General features: G+C 34.9%; 3 protein-coding genes across 5 annotated transcripts; all 3 read left to right on the forward strand.

Annotated features, from left to right (window-relative positions):
- The first annotated feature begins 298 nt into the window (after positions 1-298).
- On the forward strand, positions 299-2,841 carry LOC120782172 (myosin regulatory light chain 2). The gene is made up of 3 exons (XM_040114308.1): positions 299-387; positions 1,753-1,992; positions 2,110-2,841. The coding sequence occupies exons 1-3, from the start codon at positions 385-387 to the stop codon at positions 2,533-2,535; spliced, it is 669 nt and encodes a 222-aa protein (XP_039970242.1). The 5' UTR covers positions 299-384; the 3' UTR covers positions 2,536-2,841.
- Positions 2,842-10,069: 7,228 nt separating this feature from the next.
- Positions 10,070-16,295, forward strand: LOC120778198. Its single transcript, XM_040109945.1, has 12 exons — positions 10,070-10,142; positions 10,388-10,693; positions 10,756-11,350; positions 11,406-12,452; positions 12,524-12,695; positions 12,766-13,236; positions 13,299-13,433; positions 13,492-13,576; positions 13,635-13,824; positions 13,882-14,032; positions 14,093-14,222; positions 15,922-16,295. The coding sequence occupies exons 1-12, from the start codon at positions 10,076-10,078 to the stop codon at positions 16,017-16,019; spliced, it is 3,447 nt and encodes a 1,148-aa protein (XP_039965879.1). The 5' UTR covers positions 10,070-10,075; the 3' UTR covers positions 16,020-16,295.
- Positions 16,296-16,325: 30 nt separating this feature from the next.
- On the forward strand, positions 16,326-20,540 carry LOC120778204 (V-type proton ATPase subunit S1). Of its 3 annotated transcripts, none has more exons than XM_040109959.1 (5): positions 16,326-16,527; positions 16,581-16,885; positions 18,195-18,447; positions 19,521-19,894; positions 19,969-20,540. In XM_040109959.1, the coding sequence occupies exons 1-5, from the start codon at positions 16,341-16,343 to the stop codon at positions 20,176-20,178; spliced, it is 1,329 nt and encodes a 442-aa protein (XP_039965893.1). In that variant the 5' UTR covers positions 16,326-16,340; the 3' UTR covers positions 20,179-20,540. The 3 variants fall into 3 exon arrangements, with proteins under 3 accessions (XP_039965893.1, XP_039965908.1, XP_039965900.1); XM_040109974.1 differs by having other exon boundaries at positions 16,436-16,885; positions 19,969-20,174; positions 20,285-20,540; XM_040109966.1 differs by having other exon boundaries at positions 16,438-16,885.
- The last annotated feature ends 479 nt before the right edge of the window (positions 20,541-21,019 follow it).

Raw genomic sequence — 21,019 nt, forward strand, 5'->3', positions numbered from 1 at the left:
CAGCCGGGCGAACCGCAGCACGGCTACTAAAAAAGGTAGCACGAATATGTGAATGCACGAATGGAAAATCCGACGTGGCAACGATGTGTCACACGAATCTACATAGTTCGGCAAGTTCGGCAATGCAGACCAAAGGCCGAAACAGCATAAGATGGCGCTATATTAATACTAAGAGGGGTGGTGGGAGGTAGGCAAACTGATTACCAATGCCTGTGTATGGTTGTGTGTGCATGTGAGGAGGTGTGTTAGTGTGTGTGTGGTTGGAAAGATTCGAGGCGCAAATTCTACAAAAGAAATGATGTCTTCCCGATAAAATCAGCCAGAACACTCAGTGTGCTCTGACCGCTCGATCCGTTTAGACAGCACAGTAAAAAGTTCAGCAACATGGTAAGGACTCGCTATGGACTAGCAAAGGATATATACCAAACTAATAAATTCAAAATCATTGAATATGCAAATAATTACACAAAACAGTAAAGTGAATGAAGTAATGCACGCAATGAGTGGAATTCGAACGCAGTAATTTTGGAAAAGTGAATTGAAATTGAAAATGTTTCGGAAGTGAGATTAGTGCGTAAATAACGGTTAATGCAATGTTGAAAATTAATTATAAGTGAAATTGAAAAAAAAAACTGAAAAATATCACTTTTAATTTTGAAATGAAAACAGTTTTGAAAACTAACCCTTTAATTTTTGACTGAAAATTTTTGAAAAATATCCCTTTTCAATTTTTGGGTGAAAAAAAAAATTTAAACATCGCTTTTAGTTTTTAATTTTTACCTTCTCAGTTTTAATGGAAAAAGTTTTGAAAAATAACCCCTTTAATTTTGAAATGAAAACAGTTTTGAAAACTACCCCTTTTAATTTTTGACTGAATATTTTTGAAAAATATCCCTTTTCATTTTTTGGTTGAAAAAAAAATTTAAATATCGCTTTTAATTTTTAAATGTAAATTGTTATGAAAAATTAATTAATGGAAAAAGTTTTGAAAAATATCCCTTTTCATTTTTGGGTGAAAAAAAAATTTTAACGCACACACGAAATTAAAAAAAATGCTGAAAAATATCCCTTTACATTTTCGAACGAAAGAAATTTTGAAAATATCCCTTACCATTTTTATGTGAAAAAGCAATTTTTTCAAAACTTTCGATCGTCGTAATGTTGAGTGATTAACGCACGCATGTCCATCCTTCGAACACTCGTGCATACGCGCATAGAAATACGAATGCTATGACGAAATCGGACTTCTATGCGTTACTCGATTGTTTCATTACATGTTACTATAAATGGAATTCGTAATACGATATATGTACCTATACACACATATAGTTTGAAGATTAGTGTTGGTCGACTAAATGGTCTTAGCTTTAGTGGAAAATATCTGAAATTGCGTAATTGTTTCGAAATTTAATTAAATGTGTTAAAAATATGAAATTGTACACATTTTTTAAATTTAATTTTTATTTTAACAGTTGACCTATATTTTAATATTTTTTCTTAAAAAAAGTTTTACCTTAAAAATTCTATACTAATTGAAAAGAATTTCGAAAAATGTTCGAACTTTATTTTTCAAATTACTTAAACAAAACCTACCCCCTCGTCTGATTACTTTACACCACTACTGTATGCAGTACTGTTATATCTTACTGCCATAATTTACTGAGTTTTGTGTGAATATTTGAAAATTCTGCAACTCGCTTGCTAACTGTTAAAGTCAAAGTCTTTAAACGCAAACTTTTCCATATCTAATAGGCCGATGAGAAGAAGAAGGTTAAGAAGAAGAAGACCAAGGAAGAGGGAGGTACTTCTGAAACCGCTTCTGAAGCCGCATCTGAGGCCGCAACCCCAGCACCAGCTGCCACTCCAGCTCCAGCTTCAACCACTGGATCGAAGAGAGCGTCAGGTGGCTCACGTGGCTCAAAGAAATCGAAGCGCGCTGGCTCCAGCGTGTTCTCCGTTTTCTCGCAGAAACAGATTGCCGAATTCAAGGAAGTAAGTACCGTTTAAGTGTTATAAGAAACACTTTTAGTTGCTTTGGTTACTAATAAGAAACATTAAAACCGAATACGTTACTAATACCAACACTTTACAAATTTGCTTCCTGCGTAGGCTTTCCAACTAATGGATGCCGACAAGGATGGCATCATTGGCAAGAACGATCTGCGCGCCGCATTCGATTCCGTTGGCAAAATCGCCGCCGACAAGGAATTAGACCAGATGTTGGGTGAGGCCTCCGGCCCCATCAACTTCACACAATTGTTGACCTTGTTCGCCAACCGTATGGCATCATCCGGTGCCAACGATGAAGATGATGTTGTCATTGCCGCTTTCAAAACATTCGATGTCGATGGTCTCATTGATGGTGATAAATTCCGTGAAACACTCATGAACTTCGGTGACAAATTCTCCGCCAAGGAGTGTGACGATGCCTGGGATCAGATGGTCATTGACGATAAGAATCAAATCGATACCGCCGCCCTTATTGAGATGCTCACCGGCAAGGGTGAGGAAGAGGAGGAGGAAGCCGCCGCATAAACAGCGCTACACTCTGCACTCTAGCAACAACACCAGCAAACAAATAAGTAAAAACAAAAAAAAAATTATATATAATCTTAAAAAAAAATAACCTTTAATACAAAACACTAAGATCCTGTTTTGAAAACCAAAAAAAAAATGTATCTTTACTTTTTTAAAAAAATAATTAACAACAACATACTTTGTGTGTAAATTGACGCATTCAGTTATTTGCAAGAAACAACCACAACAACTTTTCTTCAGTGCAAACAAAGAGCATTACAAAAGTTAGTCCCTATATTAGTGTGCGCGCTATGAAGCAATGAACAGTTAACCGAAAGCAAAGCAACAAATGTGTAACGGCACGCAGAAAGTTTCGATACAATTTGTGTATTGTACGCAGAGATGCGCCTCTCCACCTGCATCGCGCATCGGTTAGATGTCAAGCAACAACTGGCAGCTAGTTTTTTAGTTGATAAATTTAAATTTTATAAAAACAACAAACAAACTAAAAAAATACTAAAATATTATTTTAGCAAAAAACCAAAAAAAAAAAAAAAACAAATAAGAAAAATCAACAAAAAACTTTAAAACAGAAAACTTTCGCGGATTTTTATTTGTTGTAGCAGTCTATTCAACCAACTTCAAGCATAACAACAATTGTCCATATCCTTTGCACACTCAATTTAGGGACGCGTGTTTTAAACGTCACACTTGGGTATGTTTCAGCGCAGTTTAAAGGCGACCATTGTAGGCCATTACATAACTATTTGTAACTACTAGCAACAATACACGTTTATTGTTATTAACTATTATTGCGAATAAGCTTAGTACGAATAGACAAACAAGATATGAAGTAGTAAAAAGGAAGAAAAAGGCACACTTAATCATTCAACAAAATGTGAAAATTTCTAAAACCATCACTCATCACTCTCATTCAGCTATATAAATATTGCTTTTCGCCTATATATTTATTTTAACACATATATATATATATACATACGTATCACCAAACCAAACCAAATATCGAAATGTACGCATGAAACCTAATTTCTAAGTGCTTACCAAAAAATTTGACAAACAAGATCTATAACCTTTCACGATTTAGTACATATATTAAAAAAAAAAAATCTAAATGTTTTATTCAAGTTATATGTATTTATTCATACGTACCCAAACTAACCTTAATTTTGTTTCATGAAGTTCGATATTTACTGTTATTATCCTTACCCTATCCGTTTATGTTACTTTATAGCGTTTAGTTTAGATTTATTAAACCCTTACCCGATCCGTGTACGTTTTATGAACTTCTATATATATATATTCTCTATATTTAACGTTATTATATACACACATATATAAAAATGTGTGTGTTTGATTTTGGCTTACTAACACGAACTTATGAGAAACGTTCATTTAATATGACGATTATAGTTACAACTTACTAAACATTTGCGCGTCACTTGCGTTATACTTAACTTACTTTTTGTTTAAAACCCAATTGAAAAAATATTAGGAAAATATATAAATATAATTTATTGCAACACTGAATCCATGCACTTATATGAATATGAGATGTTCTGTCGATTTTTTGCAATTTAACAAAGACTTACATAAATATAGCGCAGTTTAATTCAACTGAGAAAGCGTTAAAGTTACAATTATTACGAAACATGTTTTAAACATTTCTAAAGAAATGTATATTTATAAATATTTTAGCGATTGCATGTTTGCTTTTAGCAATTTTAAAATAAAATTTAAAAGTGAGACATCCCTTGGAGAACTTATACATATATAACGAAACAAATATGAAGATGATATAAAAAAAAATTTAAAAAAAAATACTTATATATTCGAAAACAACATGCATGTTTGAACTTATTATTTACTCACATATATACTATATATACATATTGCATAACTTATGATGCATTCTATATTAGTTTCAATTTAATTCAATTGTTCTGTTACTAACACGCAAGTATAGAGGAAGTATATTCATACATATGCTTTGCGAAAGCTATTGTGCGTTTATATGCAATATTTATATATACATATATACGTATTTATATAAACGAAACATTTAACATTTTTGAAATTTATGCATTAATAACTTACATACTTGTGTTTGTAAATATGTTGCTAATCAACGATTAGCTGTTATATGAAAAGAGAAAAAGCTTTAGGAAGTCTAATGATTATTCACAACAAATTACAACCAAAAAATATTTAAAATTCTACTATTTTACACTTATACATTATTTTATAAATATATATATAAAAGAAACTATTAGTTATTATATGCTTGGTATATATTTACATATATTTATATATGCCAAGAAAATGTGCTACTAACCAATTTTGAAAAAAAAAAATACATAAAAACATATATGTATATTTACTAACCGCATAAAATACTCAAAAATGTTACACTCACATGCAAGCAAACAACGAACATTAATGAAAACAACAACAAGGTAACAGTGAGAAAAAAAGTATTTTATGGCAAATGTATGTACATGCATATATAAATATGTATATATACATATATATATAATAATACATATTTATATATACAATAAATATATATATATATGATATTTATATACATAAATATATATATGCATGCACTTACCACAATACTAGTACAACAAGTACACAAAGAGCGGCAAAACCGAACGATGCTACTATCGAGTAACACGAATACTATCAAAAATACTCAACTCATTTAAACGAGCGCTCAAATACTTTGAAAATATCTATTTTATATAAAGCATATATAAGCAAATAGATACGCACTAGTCCTATAAATGCTAATACCAACACAAACTAACTGTATATAATGTATAAACTGAGCAAACCTGTACGTATATACTAATGCTATGAACATTTTTGTGCAAATACAACACTGTTACTCAAACTGCAAACGCACAGTGTTTTTGGCATGAACAGTTGGGAGACGAAAAACACAACACACATAAACGTATGGTATATAAAAAGGTATTTTAGGGCGTGTCAGTTCCGAAAGCACTCTATAGCTTATGCTAAATAGCGTTTTTTTTAGAGTTTTTGAGTCGAGCGTTCTTTCGAAAATCCTAAAGAATTTATATAAGCTATTTATTTACTCGATTGAAATATCCCCATACATATATATTTCTATGTACATATATATATGTATATATATATACATACATTACATATAATGCAACTTAAAGGCATCTCTAGCTATTATTAACTCTTAATGACAAAAACATTTAAATATTTTAATTATAAACCCACAAAATGAACGACGAAATTTTTAAGTATATAAAATTATATATTAGTTTGTAGCTATTCATATATATATATATATATATTGAGAAAGAGGGCTAAAATCATGACAAATGAATACTACTAATCCATATAATATAATGACTCTGACTTTTATAGACAAATTGTTATGAAAAAAATAGAAAAAAAGCAGAAAAAACAACAACAGTTGTAAAACATCCAACAACTGTACATAGAAAAATAATATGCAACGTTAACAATAGAGAAAAAGTATATAGCAAAACAAGATGACTTCAAAACATAATCAAACAAAATACTAAAACAAGCTGAATAAAACAACTTAAGTCATCTATAGAACAGCAAAAGAAAAAAAAGAACGCTTGTTTCATTTATATATCACTATGCGTGTGCTCAAGCGGTTGTGACGGAAAATGAGTTACTATTTTTTTTAATTTAAAAATTTTTTTAAACAACTTTTTCTTATAATTTTTTTGGTAAAATTATTTTTTTAAAATTTTTTTCAATATTTCTCTTTTTGTATTTTTGAAATTTTAGCTTATAACATGTTTAAACATTTTTTTTTTACATAATTGTTTACAAATGTTTTATTTATCATTATTTTTAATTTTTTTTCGTAGTTTTAAATTTTATTTTATAATTAAATTTTGTTTTTAATTTTTAATTTGAAATTTTTAATTTAATTTTTAATTTTTAATAATTTTTTTGTATTTTAATTTATTAAATTTTATTTTATAATTAAATTTTTTTTTAATTTTTTTAATTTCAATTTTTTAATTTAATTTTTTAATTTTTAATTCATAATTAATTTTTTTGTAATTTATTAAATTTTATTTTATAATTAAACATTTTTTATCCTAATTTTATTATTAAAATTTTTTTTTGTATAGTTGCTTAACAGGTACTTGTACATACACTTTTAATGAGTACGAAAATCATTACTAAACAATTTGTCACGTCTTCTTCAAACTAAAAACGCCAAAAACTAACGCACAAAATTTTTACAATCACAATGTCATACACAATTTTCATTCGCTAGTGTACCACAAATCATATGAACCTACTATACATCTATAGGATCGATCAAAAGGATTACGATGTCGCTGGGTAACCAATAATGGTTGAGCAAAGTTGAGAGAAGGTGACAAATATATATGTATATATATATAAATATGTACTTGTATATATAGCCTTTGTGAAACATAGTGCCTTAATAAAAAAATTGACGAAAGTAACATAACTTGGCATAAAATACCCGCTTCTTTGCCAATTAAAGATCACATGAAATATTTAGCTAGGTTTTATTAGACTAGTGTAGGTCGAAAGAGATGCTGAAAATTCTGAACAATCGAGAGCTTTTTTACCCTAGAGTTTGCAAAAGTAACACATTATAAATACATTTTTCAACAATTGGCTCTCCGGTGCTGTTCACTCGGTAGATCGCGATTCGGTTCGACTATTCGACGATTATCTTATAGCCACAATAACATGGTAATCTTAAGCAAAACCATACCTAAGATAGTATTTATGAGAGGATTTTTTTTCTTAGAAAAATCTGCCAACATTTTAGAGTCGGCAAAAGCCTGGTCTCTACAATTTAAAATATGACATCGAGACTCAGTGCAAACCATGAAATGGATGTGAGCCAGAAGTTGTTGGCCTTTTAGCAATTGAAGAATAATGTGACAAAGTTATTTTTTGGTTTTTTTTTTTATTTCAAACTCATTTTATACGAGTATTACCAGTACCTGTTAAGTTGTAGCAATTTTTCTATACTGAATCAAGTCTATACAACTTTTTTTACTTTGAGCAATTTTTTTTATTGAAAGGTAAGTATTTCCGAACAATTGAGGATTTGGATTTGTTTTTTTGTCGATGAATTCTTGAAAGGATCACATTTACTGCTGGGAATATGAAAACTGATGTAACATGGTACATATACACTCAAGAGCTGACTAATCAAAAAAAAATCGACTCAAAAAAAATATCCTAGATTGATACCACCATTTATGTATTTGGGTTCGTCTTAAGTTTGACCTTCACATAAAGGAGAACTATTTCGAGGTTCCCTACCTTTTCAAAGAAAAAACGCAGAAACTTCAGATTTAATGGAAAATGTTTATTATTATTCGAAAGAACATTCTTTGGCATTTATTTTTTGAAGATTATCTCTTTCAAATGTTGGCTGCGGCTACGACTTAGATGGTTCATCCATTGAGTCCAACTTTCAGTGACTCGTTCGAGCATTTCGACTGGTAACTGGCGAATGACAATCGTGATGTTTTGCTCCAAGGCCAGAATCGAAACGGAATTGTCCACATAAACTTTAGGCCACGATCTTGGTGGCTAATCGACCTGTCCAAAAAATCACATAGATGGCGATGTGTGGGAGTGGCGCCGTCTTGTTGAAGCCAATTTCGCCGAGATCACGAGCATCAAATTGTCGGTTATCATGCCACGTTAACGGTGGCCATTGACGTTTACGTGCCTACCGGCATCATTTTTGAAGAAATATGCATCGACGATTCCACCGACCCACAAACCTGTCAAAAAAAGTTATTGAAAAAAATACCTCTACTTGAATCACCCGTTATTAAACAGTTGGTTTTTTACAACGGGAAAAGTTTATCCAACGATTTTTACCATGAAAAAAAATTTAACAACGAGTTTGCTTCAAACTGTATATTTCCAATGGCATCATGGCTACGAAATCGTTGAAAATTTTAGGTAACCATTTTAGGTAGTCTACTTTATCGCGAGCACAGGTATTTGAGTGGCACAAAGCATTCTGGAAAGGTCTACTCCGCTTCTTAGCAACTTACGCAAATTTTTCTGATAACCTCAAAGTTGATCTTGAGTGTTTAACATACGAAAGCCAATACACCAATGCGACCACTTCTCTAAAATGGGATTGCTTGGTCCTTAAAAGATGGTTCTTCTAATTATTCCACATCTTATATTAAATTTCGGCAATTCGTTTACTCCGGTTGAGGAGTTCGCATCATGAAAATAATGAAAGATTTACCTGTGTGCCCATCATAATTTTTTAATTCATAAAAATTTTCTGGGAGTCTTGTAAGAGTTGAGTAGAAATGTTGTATTTCTAACAAAATTTTGCGTTCGGAATCGTTGCAAAACACAAACATATGAGTGGTACAAAGGCTTCAAAGACGGTTGAGAGATCGGTGAAGACATGTCTCGTTCTTCGACCTCTTCAACTAATGAAAATATTAAAAAATATAAAGAACATGGTGCTGAAAAATCGTCAGGTAAGTGTTAGAGAGATGGCAAGAGAGCTCAACATCTCTCACAAGTCCGTTCGAATGACTTTGGTGGATATTTTGGGTATGAAACGCGTTCTTGCTCGACTCGTCCCAAAAAAGCTGATTTTTTTTCAGAAAGATTACCGTAAACAGGTCTCTTTGGACATGCTGCGATCGTGCGAATTCCGATCCCACATTCAAGGAGAGCAATTTAAATACACAAGTCCACAATCATCGAAATTTTCAGTCGATCGAAGCGATAAACAAAATTCGCTGAAGGCCATGCCAAAAAGTGCTTATGTGAATTGGTTCGGAAACTGGAAAAATCGTTGTCATTAATGTATTATATCTGGTAGGAGTAACTTTGAAGGCGACAAAATAAATATTGATATATAATGAAATATTTCGCGTTTATTTACAATTTTCGGCAACTTTTTTGTCACAATATAAGTGCTCCTGAATGCATACTAAACTACGTTTTTGTTTATTCATTGCACGTAGATGTTAAATATAAACATTTAAAACAGCCATACTACCGGCATAACACTAAGAACCCCAGCAGCTTCGGCCAAACCACTTAAACAGCTGATTTCTTCAAAACCAGTTTGAAAGCGCGAAGTAAACCGCAGCGCATAGCAGAAGCGGAAGAGTACCACTTTCGTTACGAAAGCTTTAGCTCAACACACACCAAATGGCCAATTCTCTTTCAAACCAACTCGAATGCGTTTCAAGTCGACTTCAGCAGACCTGCTATGGCTTTGGCGAAGAAAACCAGATTTAGTTGTGCGTAAAACGTTAATGAGCGACTTTGCAAAGCGGTCAGCCGAGGCGATTTGTCGTGAAAATTTCGACACGATGTGATAGTGAAAGGAATTTTCAATTTATTTTTCAACATTATTTGTTTTTGTTATACGTTCGTGCAATATTTTTTTAACACATTTAATGTTAATCGTAAAAATATTTATTTGATTAAAGTATTTGTAAATATAATGTTGGTACAGAAAAACAAAATGAAGTCCACTGGCAATTATACATTGCTATTAGTCATCGCTACTTGTATCTTGTCGCAAAATATTGGTAAGTAAATGAGAAAGCGAGGCCAACAAAACAAAATATTGGAAAAAACGCAAGAAAAACTTAAGCTTGGTTTCCTTTTCTTCGCGTTTCTTTACAACCATTTTAAGCGTTCGCTTACTACCTCAAAATACTGTCGTTTCTAACTTAGTTATTCGTAATCAAGCATTGTACCCCACGCTTATTTTCCCTTATGTCTAATTTCCTCGTTTATCGTATTATTGTTTTCGTGCGCATTTCGTAAATAGTCGGCGCACAACAGCTAATCGCGTATCTCTCTCAGCATGGCCTTCACGGTGAGATTACCTTCCGTCAAGCGAATGCAACAAGTGTGGAGATCAACGCCAAATTAGAGACCACACTACAATACCCGGAACAAGTGTGGAGTTGGGGCGTCAGACAGTTTCCTGTAGATTATACTGATATTGATCCAGGGTCGCGTTGTAGTGTGGAGAAATTGGGCGCACAAATAGTGAATTTCGACGAAGAGCTTGACTTTCTGATGTTGCCCGGCAATGAGTCCACCACCTGGTATCGTGATATGACTTTAATAGGTGAGAAAAATACATTTAAAAAATTTTTTCTAAGCTAAACTTAAATTCTTTCGGCACTGCAGGTGAAAATGGTATTTGGGGCAAATCTCTCGTTCTAACCGAAGTCGGTTCGCATGCGCGCATTTGTGCCACCATCACCACCATACAGATGTCAGTGGAGCATATGGCAGAGGCACGTTTTAACACACCCATTGCGGGCTCTGTGCATTTTCGTTGGTTGGCGCCAGTAGATGGTGCAGGCGGTGACACACTGATCTACTCGGATCTCTATCACATACAAGCACAACCGCCTAACGATGATCCCAGCAAACCTATGACACGTCATAGTTGGAAAATTTTCGTCACCGACATATTCAAAAATGATCATCATCGCACTGAAGATAATTGCAATTTCTTGCAATTGGTATTCGATCCACAAGGTTATGGCGAGAACAAGGGTATAGGTGATCTGGACGCTAGATTGGGCAAGATAAGTGTGGCGAAGAATGCTTTACAAACGTCACAACGCGCAGTTTATAGAGATGATAAATTTGTGTTGTTGCCCTCAGATTTATCTATACCGCATCGCACGCTCTACCTGGTGTTATTCGAGGATCAACATCCGGATAACTTTCTGGCATGTACACAAATTCGCCATGTGGAACCACTGACATACAAGTAAGAATTATTCCCTTTTTAATGTTGTTCTTTTCTTTGAATACTTTTACTGTAGAACCTTCTTGAACTCTGGTGGCATTAAGGGTGAAATAACGTTTACACAACGCTCTCGCTTTGATCCGACTTTTCTGAATTTCACGCTCGAATCGGCTGGCAAACAGGCACGTTTTGTTAATCGCAAATTTGCTGAAGACGTCTCTGCATTTCGTGTACATACTCTACCTCCGGTGCCACATCGCAAAGGTCTACCAAGTTACTGTGAATCCACTGGTGGCCTATATAATCCACGCGAACTGGAAAAATCTGCCATACCACCACCAGGTTTCGGCACACAAGATCAATATCCCACTGGAGATTTGAGCGGAAAATTACAAAGTCGCAATAAGGATTACTATCATAACTATTTACTGCCAGGTGCTAGTTCAGAACTAAGCGGTCTGTACTGGGACACATTTTTACCATTACAAGGACTTAATAGTATCGCACACCGCGGTATGGTCATCTTCACTTATAATCGCACAAATGTTGATAACATTACTGAAAATCCATGGAGCTGTTCGTCTATAACACAATACCTTAAGAATGGGTTGTATCAGAAACCGATGTATACAGCGCAGGTGCTACTCCGCTATCCGGTGGTGGGACGCGTACTCTTTCGTCAGCCGGTTGAAGAGCCTTGGCAAGACACCACCGTCATATTTGAATACTTAATACATGCCGATGGTTCCACACAAAACAATACATTCGAACATCGTTGGGCCATACATAGTAATGCGCCGGGCAAAGATTTTTACGACTGGCAGAATCGCTGTCTTTCCACCGGTAATGTTTTCAATCCACACAAAGTACAGTGGGGCAATCGTTCGCTCGATGACTATTGTAAACCACATTTGCCGACAATGTGTCGTGTGGGAGCTTTGGATACACGCGTGGGCAAGCTAACCATAGCGGGTAGAAAGAAAAATGCCGAGAAGCTGAGTCGTCTCATGTTTACGGATACGAATTTGCCCTTATCGGGTAGACATAATATATTGGGAAAGTCATTAGTTATCTACGATGATTTCGGGCCCGTAGCGCGCGGCGAACGGCTAGCATGCTCTGTGTAAGTGAAAACTTGAATTCAGTTAAAATTTTAGCGGAGATTTTTAACAAAGTTACTACTTCTTTCAACAGCATTATAGGACACTTTCGACGCAAAGTAGTGGCCAAAGACTGGTATGCCAATGGAGATGAATTGACCGTTAATGGGCGCTTGGAAATCACACAGCAATCGGAATACGATATTAGCAACATCGAGGTGCAGTTGAAGGGGTTAAAGGAGAACAGCGGCTATCACATACACATGGTATTGTTTTAAACAGTTACGGGATATAAAATTATTTATTTATATGTTTATGTACTTCAATTGCTTGTAGACACCAGTTGAAGCGAATCTTGAATTTCCTTGTGAAGCCACAACACTCTATGGTCACTGGAACCCCTTCGATATAAATGTCAAATCATCCCCGCCACCCAAGCAAGGCACAACCGATCAGTATGAAATGGGCGATCTGAGTGGCAAATTCGGCACACTCGATGAGCTTGTGCAGTACGAAGACGCCTATAATGACACAAATTTACCGCTTTTCGGTTACAACAGCGTGATCGGTCGTTCGGTGGTAATACATAAGAAGCGTCGAAATGCACGCTGGGCCTGTAGTACGCTGGAGCGCGGTTACAGCCCCAGCGAGGCGCGTGAGATACGTGCAATAGCTTCGTTTCATCATCCGACCGGCTATGCTTATGGTTATATCAAAATGACACAACTAATACATGTGGACGGTAGTCAATCGGAAACTGTTATCGAGGTGAAATTAAGGCATCCGGGCAAAAACGATCGAAATATGGTTTGGTATACAGTAAATTATGCTAAGGTTAGTTTTTAATTGGGGAATATATTTAATTTCAGACCCATAATCACAACTGGCAAATATTTGTGAATCCTGTCGGTGTGGATGCTGCAGTCAAACCCACCATAACACGTTGTGTTGCCGGCGGTTATGTGTGGAACCCATATTATACCCAACTAGCAGATCCGTTAAATGTACGAATGTTTTAAAAATATATAATAGCAAATATAATGTATCTCTTCTAATTTATAGCGTGATTTGTACGAGCAGGAATGTGGTCCCGATAATCCACTACGTTGCTATGTAGGCGATGTTGGCGCGCGACTTGGCACAATAAGTAAGAAATGTGGTTTTTAAATGAAATCCACCGATATTAAAACTGTTTGACTTCCTAGACCTCGGCGTGGAGCGTGTTGTCCTCACAGACTCTAACTTTCCGCTTGAAGGACCTGTGGGTGCCATCGGTCGTTCAATAGTCATCTTCGGCCCTGAATACTCCTCGGAACGCTTTGCGTGCGCTAATATTGAACCGGATCATAATGTTTTTAAATATGTTAATTTACAGAAACCACCGAGATTCGTTGTGTAAGTACTTTGTGATAAAAAATATTAAAAAATTTTCTACTTGACATGCTTTGTTAGCGCACAATTTTTGGAAGAACTACGCTCGGTGATGGGTATTCCAGAATGGATGTTGGATGTGGACGCGCGTAAAACGAAGGAGTTGCATGGAGGCGCCTGCATTCAAATGATCATACACTTTAAGGGACCGATTGCTCATCGCTTGGAATTGGTGAGACAATTGTTATTTTAAGGGAAACAAAGTTAACATAATCTTTAATATTTCTCATAGGATATGTCACGCCTAATTGCTGCTGGTCGTTTAGATGCGCCTAGTCTGTTCATTCCCGGTTATGTGAACACCAAAAGAAAAGCCACCATTTCGTATAGAACTTGTGGTGTGCGGGATCCAAATGAGAAACGTAAGTGAAAAATTGTTATTTATGGAATTTATTTGTGAATTTATCAGACTTTTCAAATTAAAGAAAAAGTAGCTTTCTAAGAACTCAAGAAATCTGATAGAATTCATCGGTTTTCGGCACTAGAGTCTATTATACGAAGATTGCTTAATTTTATTTAAGGTAGATTAGTTAAGAAAGGTGTGAAACTTGAGTGAGAATTATGAAGTAGTGGTCTAAGAATATTTTAATATACTTTAGGACTTTTTCTTTAGAAAAGTGTTATACACTCAGCACTATGTGAGAGAATAATAGCTCTGTCGGTATATAGGTAGGTAGGTTGGATGTCTGACACATGTCAATTCACATATTCCTCCCGAGACATTGTCAGAAAAACAGCGATCGACTGTAGCCATTATTTTCCGATATGATCCTTGCATTCGCATGGCAGATTTTCCACAGTCTACTAGTATTCTCCTTTTACCTCTCAACAGCTTCTACAGTAATCATTGTATGGTATCCCCAGCCTGCTGGCATGTATCCCAATAACACAATGACTTGTTAGTACACCTACTAGACTTCTTATGTCATTCCATAATCCATTCATGACACTTTTGTCGGTTTCTTGAACAAGTGAGGAGATTTTTCCCCCCGAGATTGAACTATATCTAAAACATGTTTGTCGATTAAATATCTACAAGTAGTCATAGGCAGACATATTCCTTCTTAATTGGAGTCTAATTGTAGGGTGGTTTTTGTTCAGCTAATTTATCTGTTTCACGGTTACCGGGAATATGCTGAAATCCATTGTAGGTTATTCGTGAAATAGGATATTAGATTAAGGCACTATTTCACTATCTTCAATATTCTTCAGTGATTTCAAGGCCACTTGGACTATCTTTGAATATAAATATATTTGTTGTAAGCTCTCTCTTTGTCGTAACAAGAAGTTTTCTTTATCTCCGCTTGGAAGACACTTCACTGATCTGGTAGCCGAAATGTAATTATGACATCCAATTTTGCTGAAAACAACACCTCTCTCTCTCGATTATCCTAATGTTTCCGTGATTATAACTCTGTCGTTGTCCACTTCAAACCTATCCTACTGCTTCCTGGAGGGGAAAACAAAAACCCCACTATTAAATCGCCAACATTAAACTCACTTCAAAGTGATTACGAAAATCCGTAATAATGGGTAGATATGGGAACTTGCTAAGTATGAGCAATGCCTCTTATTACAAGTGTCTAATAGGGAGGATTCCTTCAGTACGTGGCCCGACCTGACTGCTAGTTGCTTAAGATCATATCTCTGTCATACTCAATAGAATTTGTTGTTTATTCATGATGAACCCACAGTGTATAACAGTTTCCTCTCTGAGCATGACTCATTAGAATTTTATGTTTACTCATTATGAGAGTGAACAAATCACACAGTTTATAATAGTTTCATACACCTAACAGTTTTTTGAATTGGAGAATGTTTTTGAAGTTTTCTGTTATTAATAGTAATAAGTTTTTGACTATAAAAACTATTTTAATTCTATTTTTTAATTAATGATTCAGTCAACAAAACTGCAGACCATTTTAATTTCAAATAAAATCAGTCACCCGAAATAAAAAAAATCTTCAAATTGATAATTGTCAAGTATTTTTACTTTAGAAAACTTATTTACATAATTTATTTAAATAAATATGTATATCAATTTTTTTAATTTCTTTTCAGGCACTAAGACGTTTTACGGAAGTTTCACCAACCGTTCAAGTCATTCGCTGCCAAATTACATATTACTCACAATTTTGATTGCGCTGAGTTTATATTGATCTTCAATATTTGTTTACCCAAATACGCAAACACATACATACACACCTATGTACTTAAAGATGTACATATAGTCGAGAGTTGATTAAAAATCGCACCTTGTTGTATAATTTTTATATCATTTTAGTGCATAAAAGCGATGAATAAATAAACATAATTTATTTTTAAAACCAAATACTCTTTCTCTATCTCTCTCAACGGCTGCGCTCAGCAATATTTACAGCTTTTGAATCTCTTTCACCACAATGCCGTCACCTTTCACTGGTAGAGACCGGCATGCTCGCCACCCCTAATTTGACTTTTCTCCCAGCCGCTTGTTGGAAATGAGTTCATTGTTTTGTTTCTCAGCATTGGCATTGCGTCTGCGCTGTAAACATGCGCCGTCAGTATCGATTGAAGAATGGATAAAAATTCTTTCGTGCAAATCACGTCGAGTTCCAAGCGTTAGCCTGCCAGCAGCAGTTGTGAAAAGTCACCTTTGTAGCCAGCCATTGTGTGCCCAGAGAAGCAGTACAGCAAATAATTAACAATATTGGTATCAATAATGCATTGCGTTTTTCTAGCGATTTACTTGTGTTTAGCTGTTACGACTTGCAGTGCTACTGGACTTAGTGGTCCGTACCTCTTTTGGGGTCATCACAGTGTCATTAATTTGCAGCCACGCGCCCTTGTCGAGGCCAGCGAAGAAGATCTCACCAATTTGTTTCAGGACACAAAGGCAATTGTGATTTTTGTGCGGAATACAACTGGACGCATTGATGGCAAGGCATATCCGAGATTTCAGCAAGTGGTGAAGTCCAACGCTTGGGCCTATTTGCCACAACATTTTCTTGCCGCGGAGCCCTTTAACTACAATGCCAATATAGAGGTATGTACGTATACATAATTATGTATATAAGTATGTAAGGATGAAAAATGCGAGAGTTTGTCAATGTTTGTTGCGAATTGCACATACATACATATACATATGTATGTGTATAGTTATACATATGGAAGTTTGTTGGTTTGAGCTCAAGCGCTTAACAGCATACATACATATGTAGGTGCGTTCGCAACACGCATCCCAGTGAGAAATCGGGAATGCAGTATAATTTGAATATTTTTGCTTGTTTTGTAAATATTCCAAAAATCAACAAAAAAATATATTCTTACAGCTACGAATTTGAATTTTTTGCCAAACATTTTTCAAAAAAATAAAAAATTTCAGTGAAAATTTCGCGCCCTTTTTTTTCAAAGAGTTGCAAATTAAAAAAATTTCTTCATCCAAGTCTTTAAGAATTGTATCTCAAAGACCTGTGTAAAATTTCATAAAGATCGGTGAAATAGTTCTCGAAAAATCTTGCCAGCCGACTTCAAAAACACAGTTTCAAGAAAAGCGCGTTTAAAAACGGCGCACATAGCTTAGCTAGCCTCGAGCGCACAAGTTCTCAAGGCTGTACCTCGGAAACTACTACTCGGATCCACTTGAAAGTTTAAGACAATGTTCTAGAGGTCATGTAGAATTTAATAAGACAAAAAAAATTGATTTTTTGAAACCCGTAAATCCATGTAACCCCTTAAATATGTTGGATGCATTTTTTGCACAATATATGTATTTTATCCATATCTATAGTATATTAGAAGTTAATTAATTATACTGCAAGTGTAAACCTTTAATAGTAAGGAAAAGCAATTTTTTGCATAATTTCAAAAAATAAGTTTTTTAAAATTGAAAAAGCAGCACTTGAAGTATTGAATAAGGTAAACTATTTGTACAGAATTTCTTCTCGTTAGATTAAAAATCTCTTCGCACCATTTTAATTTTAACAAATCAGAACATTTCTAATGAAATTAACTAATTTTTCTCAATATTTGCTTTCAAAATAGCCGTAATATTGTTCAAAACAAATTGTTCCACGAAAATATATATGAGAAAAAATCCAAAAAAAAAAAAAAATGCTAAGAACTAATGTCATCTCCAATATATAACAAAACTAAAGTCAAGTCCAAAAATTTAAAAAATATTTCTCAGAATGCATTAATAATTACATAATAAATTTTTTTTGCTCACTGGGTTGCCAATTGATTTATTTATTCGCGCTCCGCTGCATATGTTTCCATCCATTCGCGACAGATATAGACTGCCTATATGTATGTAGATGTGAATTAAAATTCTCTTTCTTTCTGCATACCCGAAGGTCATTAATCTAAGCGGCAATGCTGAAGAAGAAGACGAATCAATTGTTTCTGGCTATAATGATGCGCTTACCATTTACGGCGAAGGAGAGGTGTTGGGCATATTAGCGAGTCGCGAAGATGACACACATTACATTTCTAAAAGAGACGCTAAAGAACGTGAAGAACGCACAGAAGAGGAACGCGGTGCAACGACAACTTCCCAAACACCAACCGCTGAGGAAGAAGACAAGACTTTCATTTACGTAGCACTTGGTGGGTATACGCAATGTATTCTTAATACAAATAGTTGTAGGAGAGGAAGACAAAATTTTTGAGAGGGCGAGTAGAAGTGTTATGGTGGATTGGTGCTGATATATGTACTCTTTACTTTCCACTTCAAATTGGTCAATTTCAACTATGTAAAATATTGTTCGCTGGTTTTAAAAAAACTACCAGCAGAGGGCAGATTTGCTAAATTTGACTCTATGGTAGTTCTTTGTTCTCGAAACTATTTTTTTTGCCACCTGGAACGCATTATGGGTCGAATGGAAGCACATTTCTATGAACGAATTCGCTGAAGGGATTCAATTTCTAACTAAGATTTATGACAAGTATTTGTAAAATCGGACTAAATGTTGTCAAGACTGAATTTTCCGAAAGTAAGGCTTTTTTGAAGGCGATAAAGACTTGAATTTTTTTCACAGCCACGCTGATCGACTGTAAACGAGTTCCATTTCGATGATTTTAGACTTATTTGCATGTCAAACTCATAAACTCATGTCTAATCCGCAGGGTCAGGCCTTTTTGGACATGATTGATCGTGCGAACTGCGATCTCACATTCATTGAGATCTTTATACCATGAATGTGAGATCGCAGTTCGCACGATCAATTATGTCCAAAAAGACTTGTTTACTGAACTCTTTAAAAAAAAATCGGTTTTATCGGGACGAATCGAGCAAGAGTGCGGTTCGTAACAAAGTATTCATTGAAATGATGCGAACGAACTTGCGAGAGATGTCGAGCTCTCTTGCCATCTCTCTAAGACTTGCCTGATGATTTTCAAGCACCATATCCTTTCTAATATTTTTATCAGTTGAAGTGGTCGAAGGTCGTCCAGAACGAGGAATGTCTGCAACGATCTCTCAAGCTTCTTTAAAGGCTGTTAAAGGGAATTAATATAAAATTTCTGTCACAATATACTTTGATATGTATATCTGAAAAAAAAAATTGTTTAGAGCCAGCAAGACCAAATCTATATTACTTATAATGGATGAATAATTGAGCCATAAAAAATAGTGAAACCGACTATATAAATTTTGATAATCTCACCCCTTTCTTTTACAGGCGACAAGGCGGTGCTTTATGTAACTTCGGCTCCAGTAATTAATATCACCGGCAGATTAAACGACACCAAGCTAGTTTCGCATAACAAAGATGTCACTTTTGATGATCAAAAGGGTAAAGGTTATGGACGTCTCAATATTATATTCTCGGTGGAGACACAGAAATTATTCTTGCGCTTCAATTTCACATTGAGTCGTGGTTATTGGTACATGAAGGCTGTTGAAGTGGAGTACAATGATTACAAAGCAGTGCTACCAGTTGTCGGTACAATCTATAGCATTCCGTCGGCACCATTAGGTTTTTCATATCGCTGCTCCTCGCGCAGCTTACAATTTGGCAATGACAGTGACAGTCTTGTCATAAATGACTTTCAGGTGACAAAATTTTGTGTTTACTTATTAATATTTTGTTGTAACCAAGTTCAAATATTTTATACACATATGCTCAGGTGCAACCGTGGTTGAATGGTGTGCCACATTTTGGCGATGTTTACGATTGTGTTGGCTTTACAACTGCTCCTATTTGGGCTGGCATTTTGGTAACACTATTCTTGGTCGGCATTTTGTCACTGGGATTGATTGCATTGATGGATATTAAAACACCAAATCGATTTGAGAGTTCACGCAGCAAGCAATTATCACTCTTTATACAAGAGTAAATGAATATTATAGCTTTACGTTTAAGTCCATTCTACTGCGGCCACTTAAACGCTCGCTGTTTATAGTTCGGCAAATTAAGCATAATCAAATGTGTATGTAATTTAGGTTGGAAATGTTCATACTGATTACCTACGGCATAGCAAATCCCTTTGTGCTCCTAACATTGGCCATCGAATTTTTCCTCATACATTTATTATTTATTTTAATTGTTATGTATGTTTACATCTTACTATTATATTAACCCTTAAATGACTATAGTGTTATGATGCTTATTAGCCAACAATATCTGGTTAAGCTATATATGAATATAGGTAGTTATGTGAGTAGTCAAAATAAATACTCATTATTCAAAAGAAATATATGTATGTCGATCTATAATTGAAGAATGTTGGGTAACACTTCTGCAGCGCTTGAGAAACTATTAAATATAAAACTCGGTTAAATTTGACGAATTTTCACCTATTTTTCAATTCAAAAATTTTCGCTGGACGTGGTCTATGTCCAGCACGCAGAGAAGAAAATAGTATAGCAGCCGTAGCTGAGAGTGCAAACGAAGATCGTGGAGAGCCGATTCGACGCCGACCGCAGTTACTCGGACTGACGTATGGAACGACTTGCCGCATTTTACGTCGAAATCTTAAATTGAAGGGATACAAAATTTGCAAGCTTGAAAACTTTTTGTAACGAGCAATTTGCAAAATCATCGGTTCTTTATTTGAAACGTTAGATTGGTTCATGACATTTACTTTTTGAAGATAATTTCATTTAAATGTTGACCACTTGGCTGCCGTCTTGGGTGAATCCCATTCAGAGAGTGAATTTTGGGCAACTTTTTCGAGC

Source organism: Bactrocera tryoni, chromosome 1 (assembly GCF_016617805.1).
Source record: "Bactrocera tryoni isolate S06 chromosome 1, CSIRO_BtryS06_freeze2, whole genome shotgun sequence".
Classification (NCBI taxonomy): domain Eukaryota; kingdom Metazoa; phylum Arthropoda; class Insecta; order Diptera; family Tephritidae; genus Bactrocera; species Bactrocera tryoni.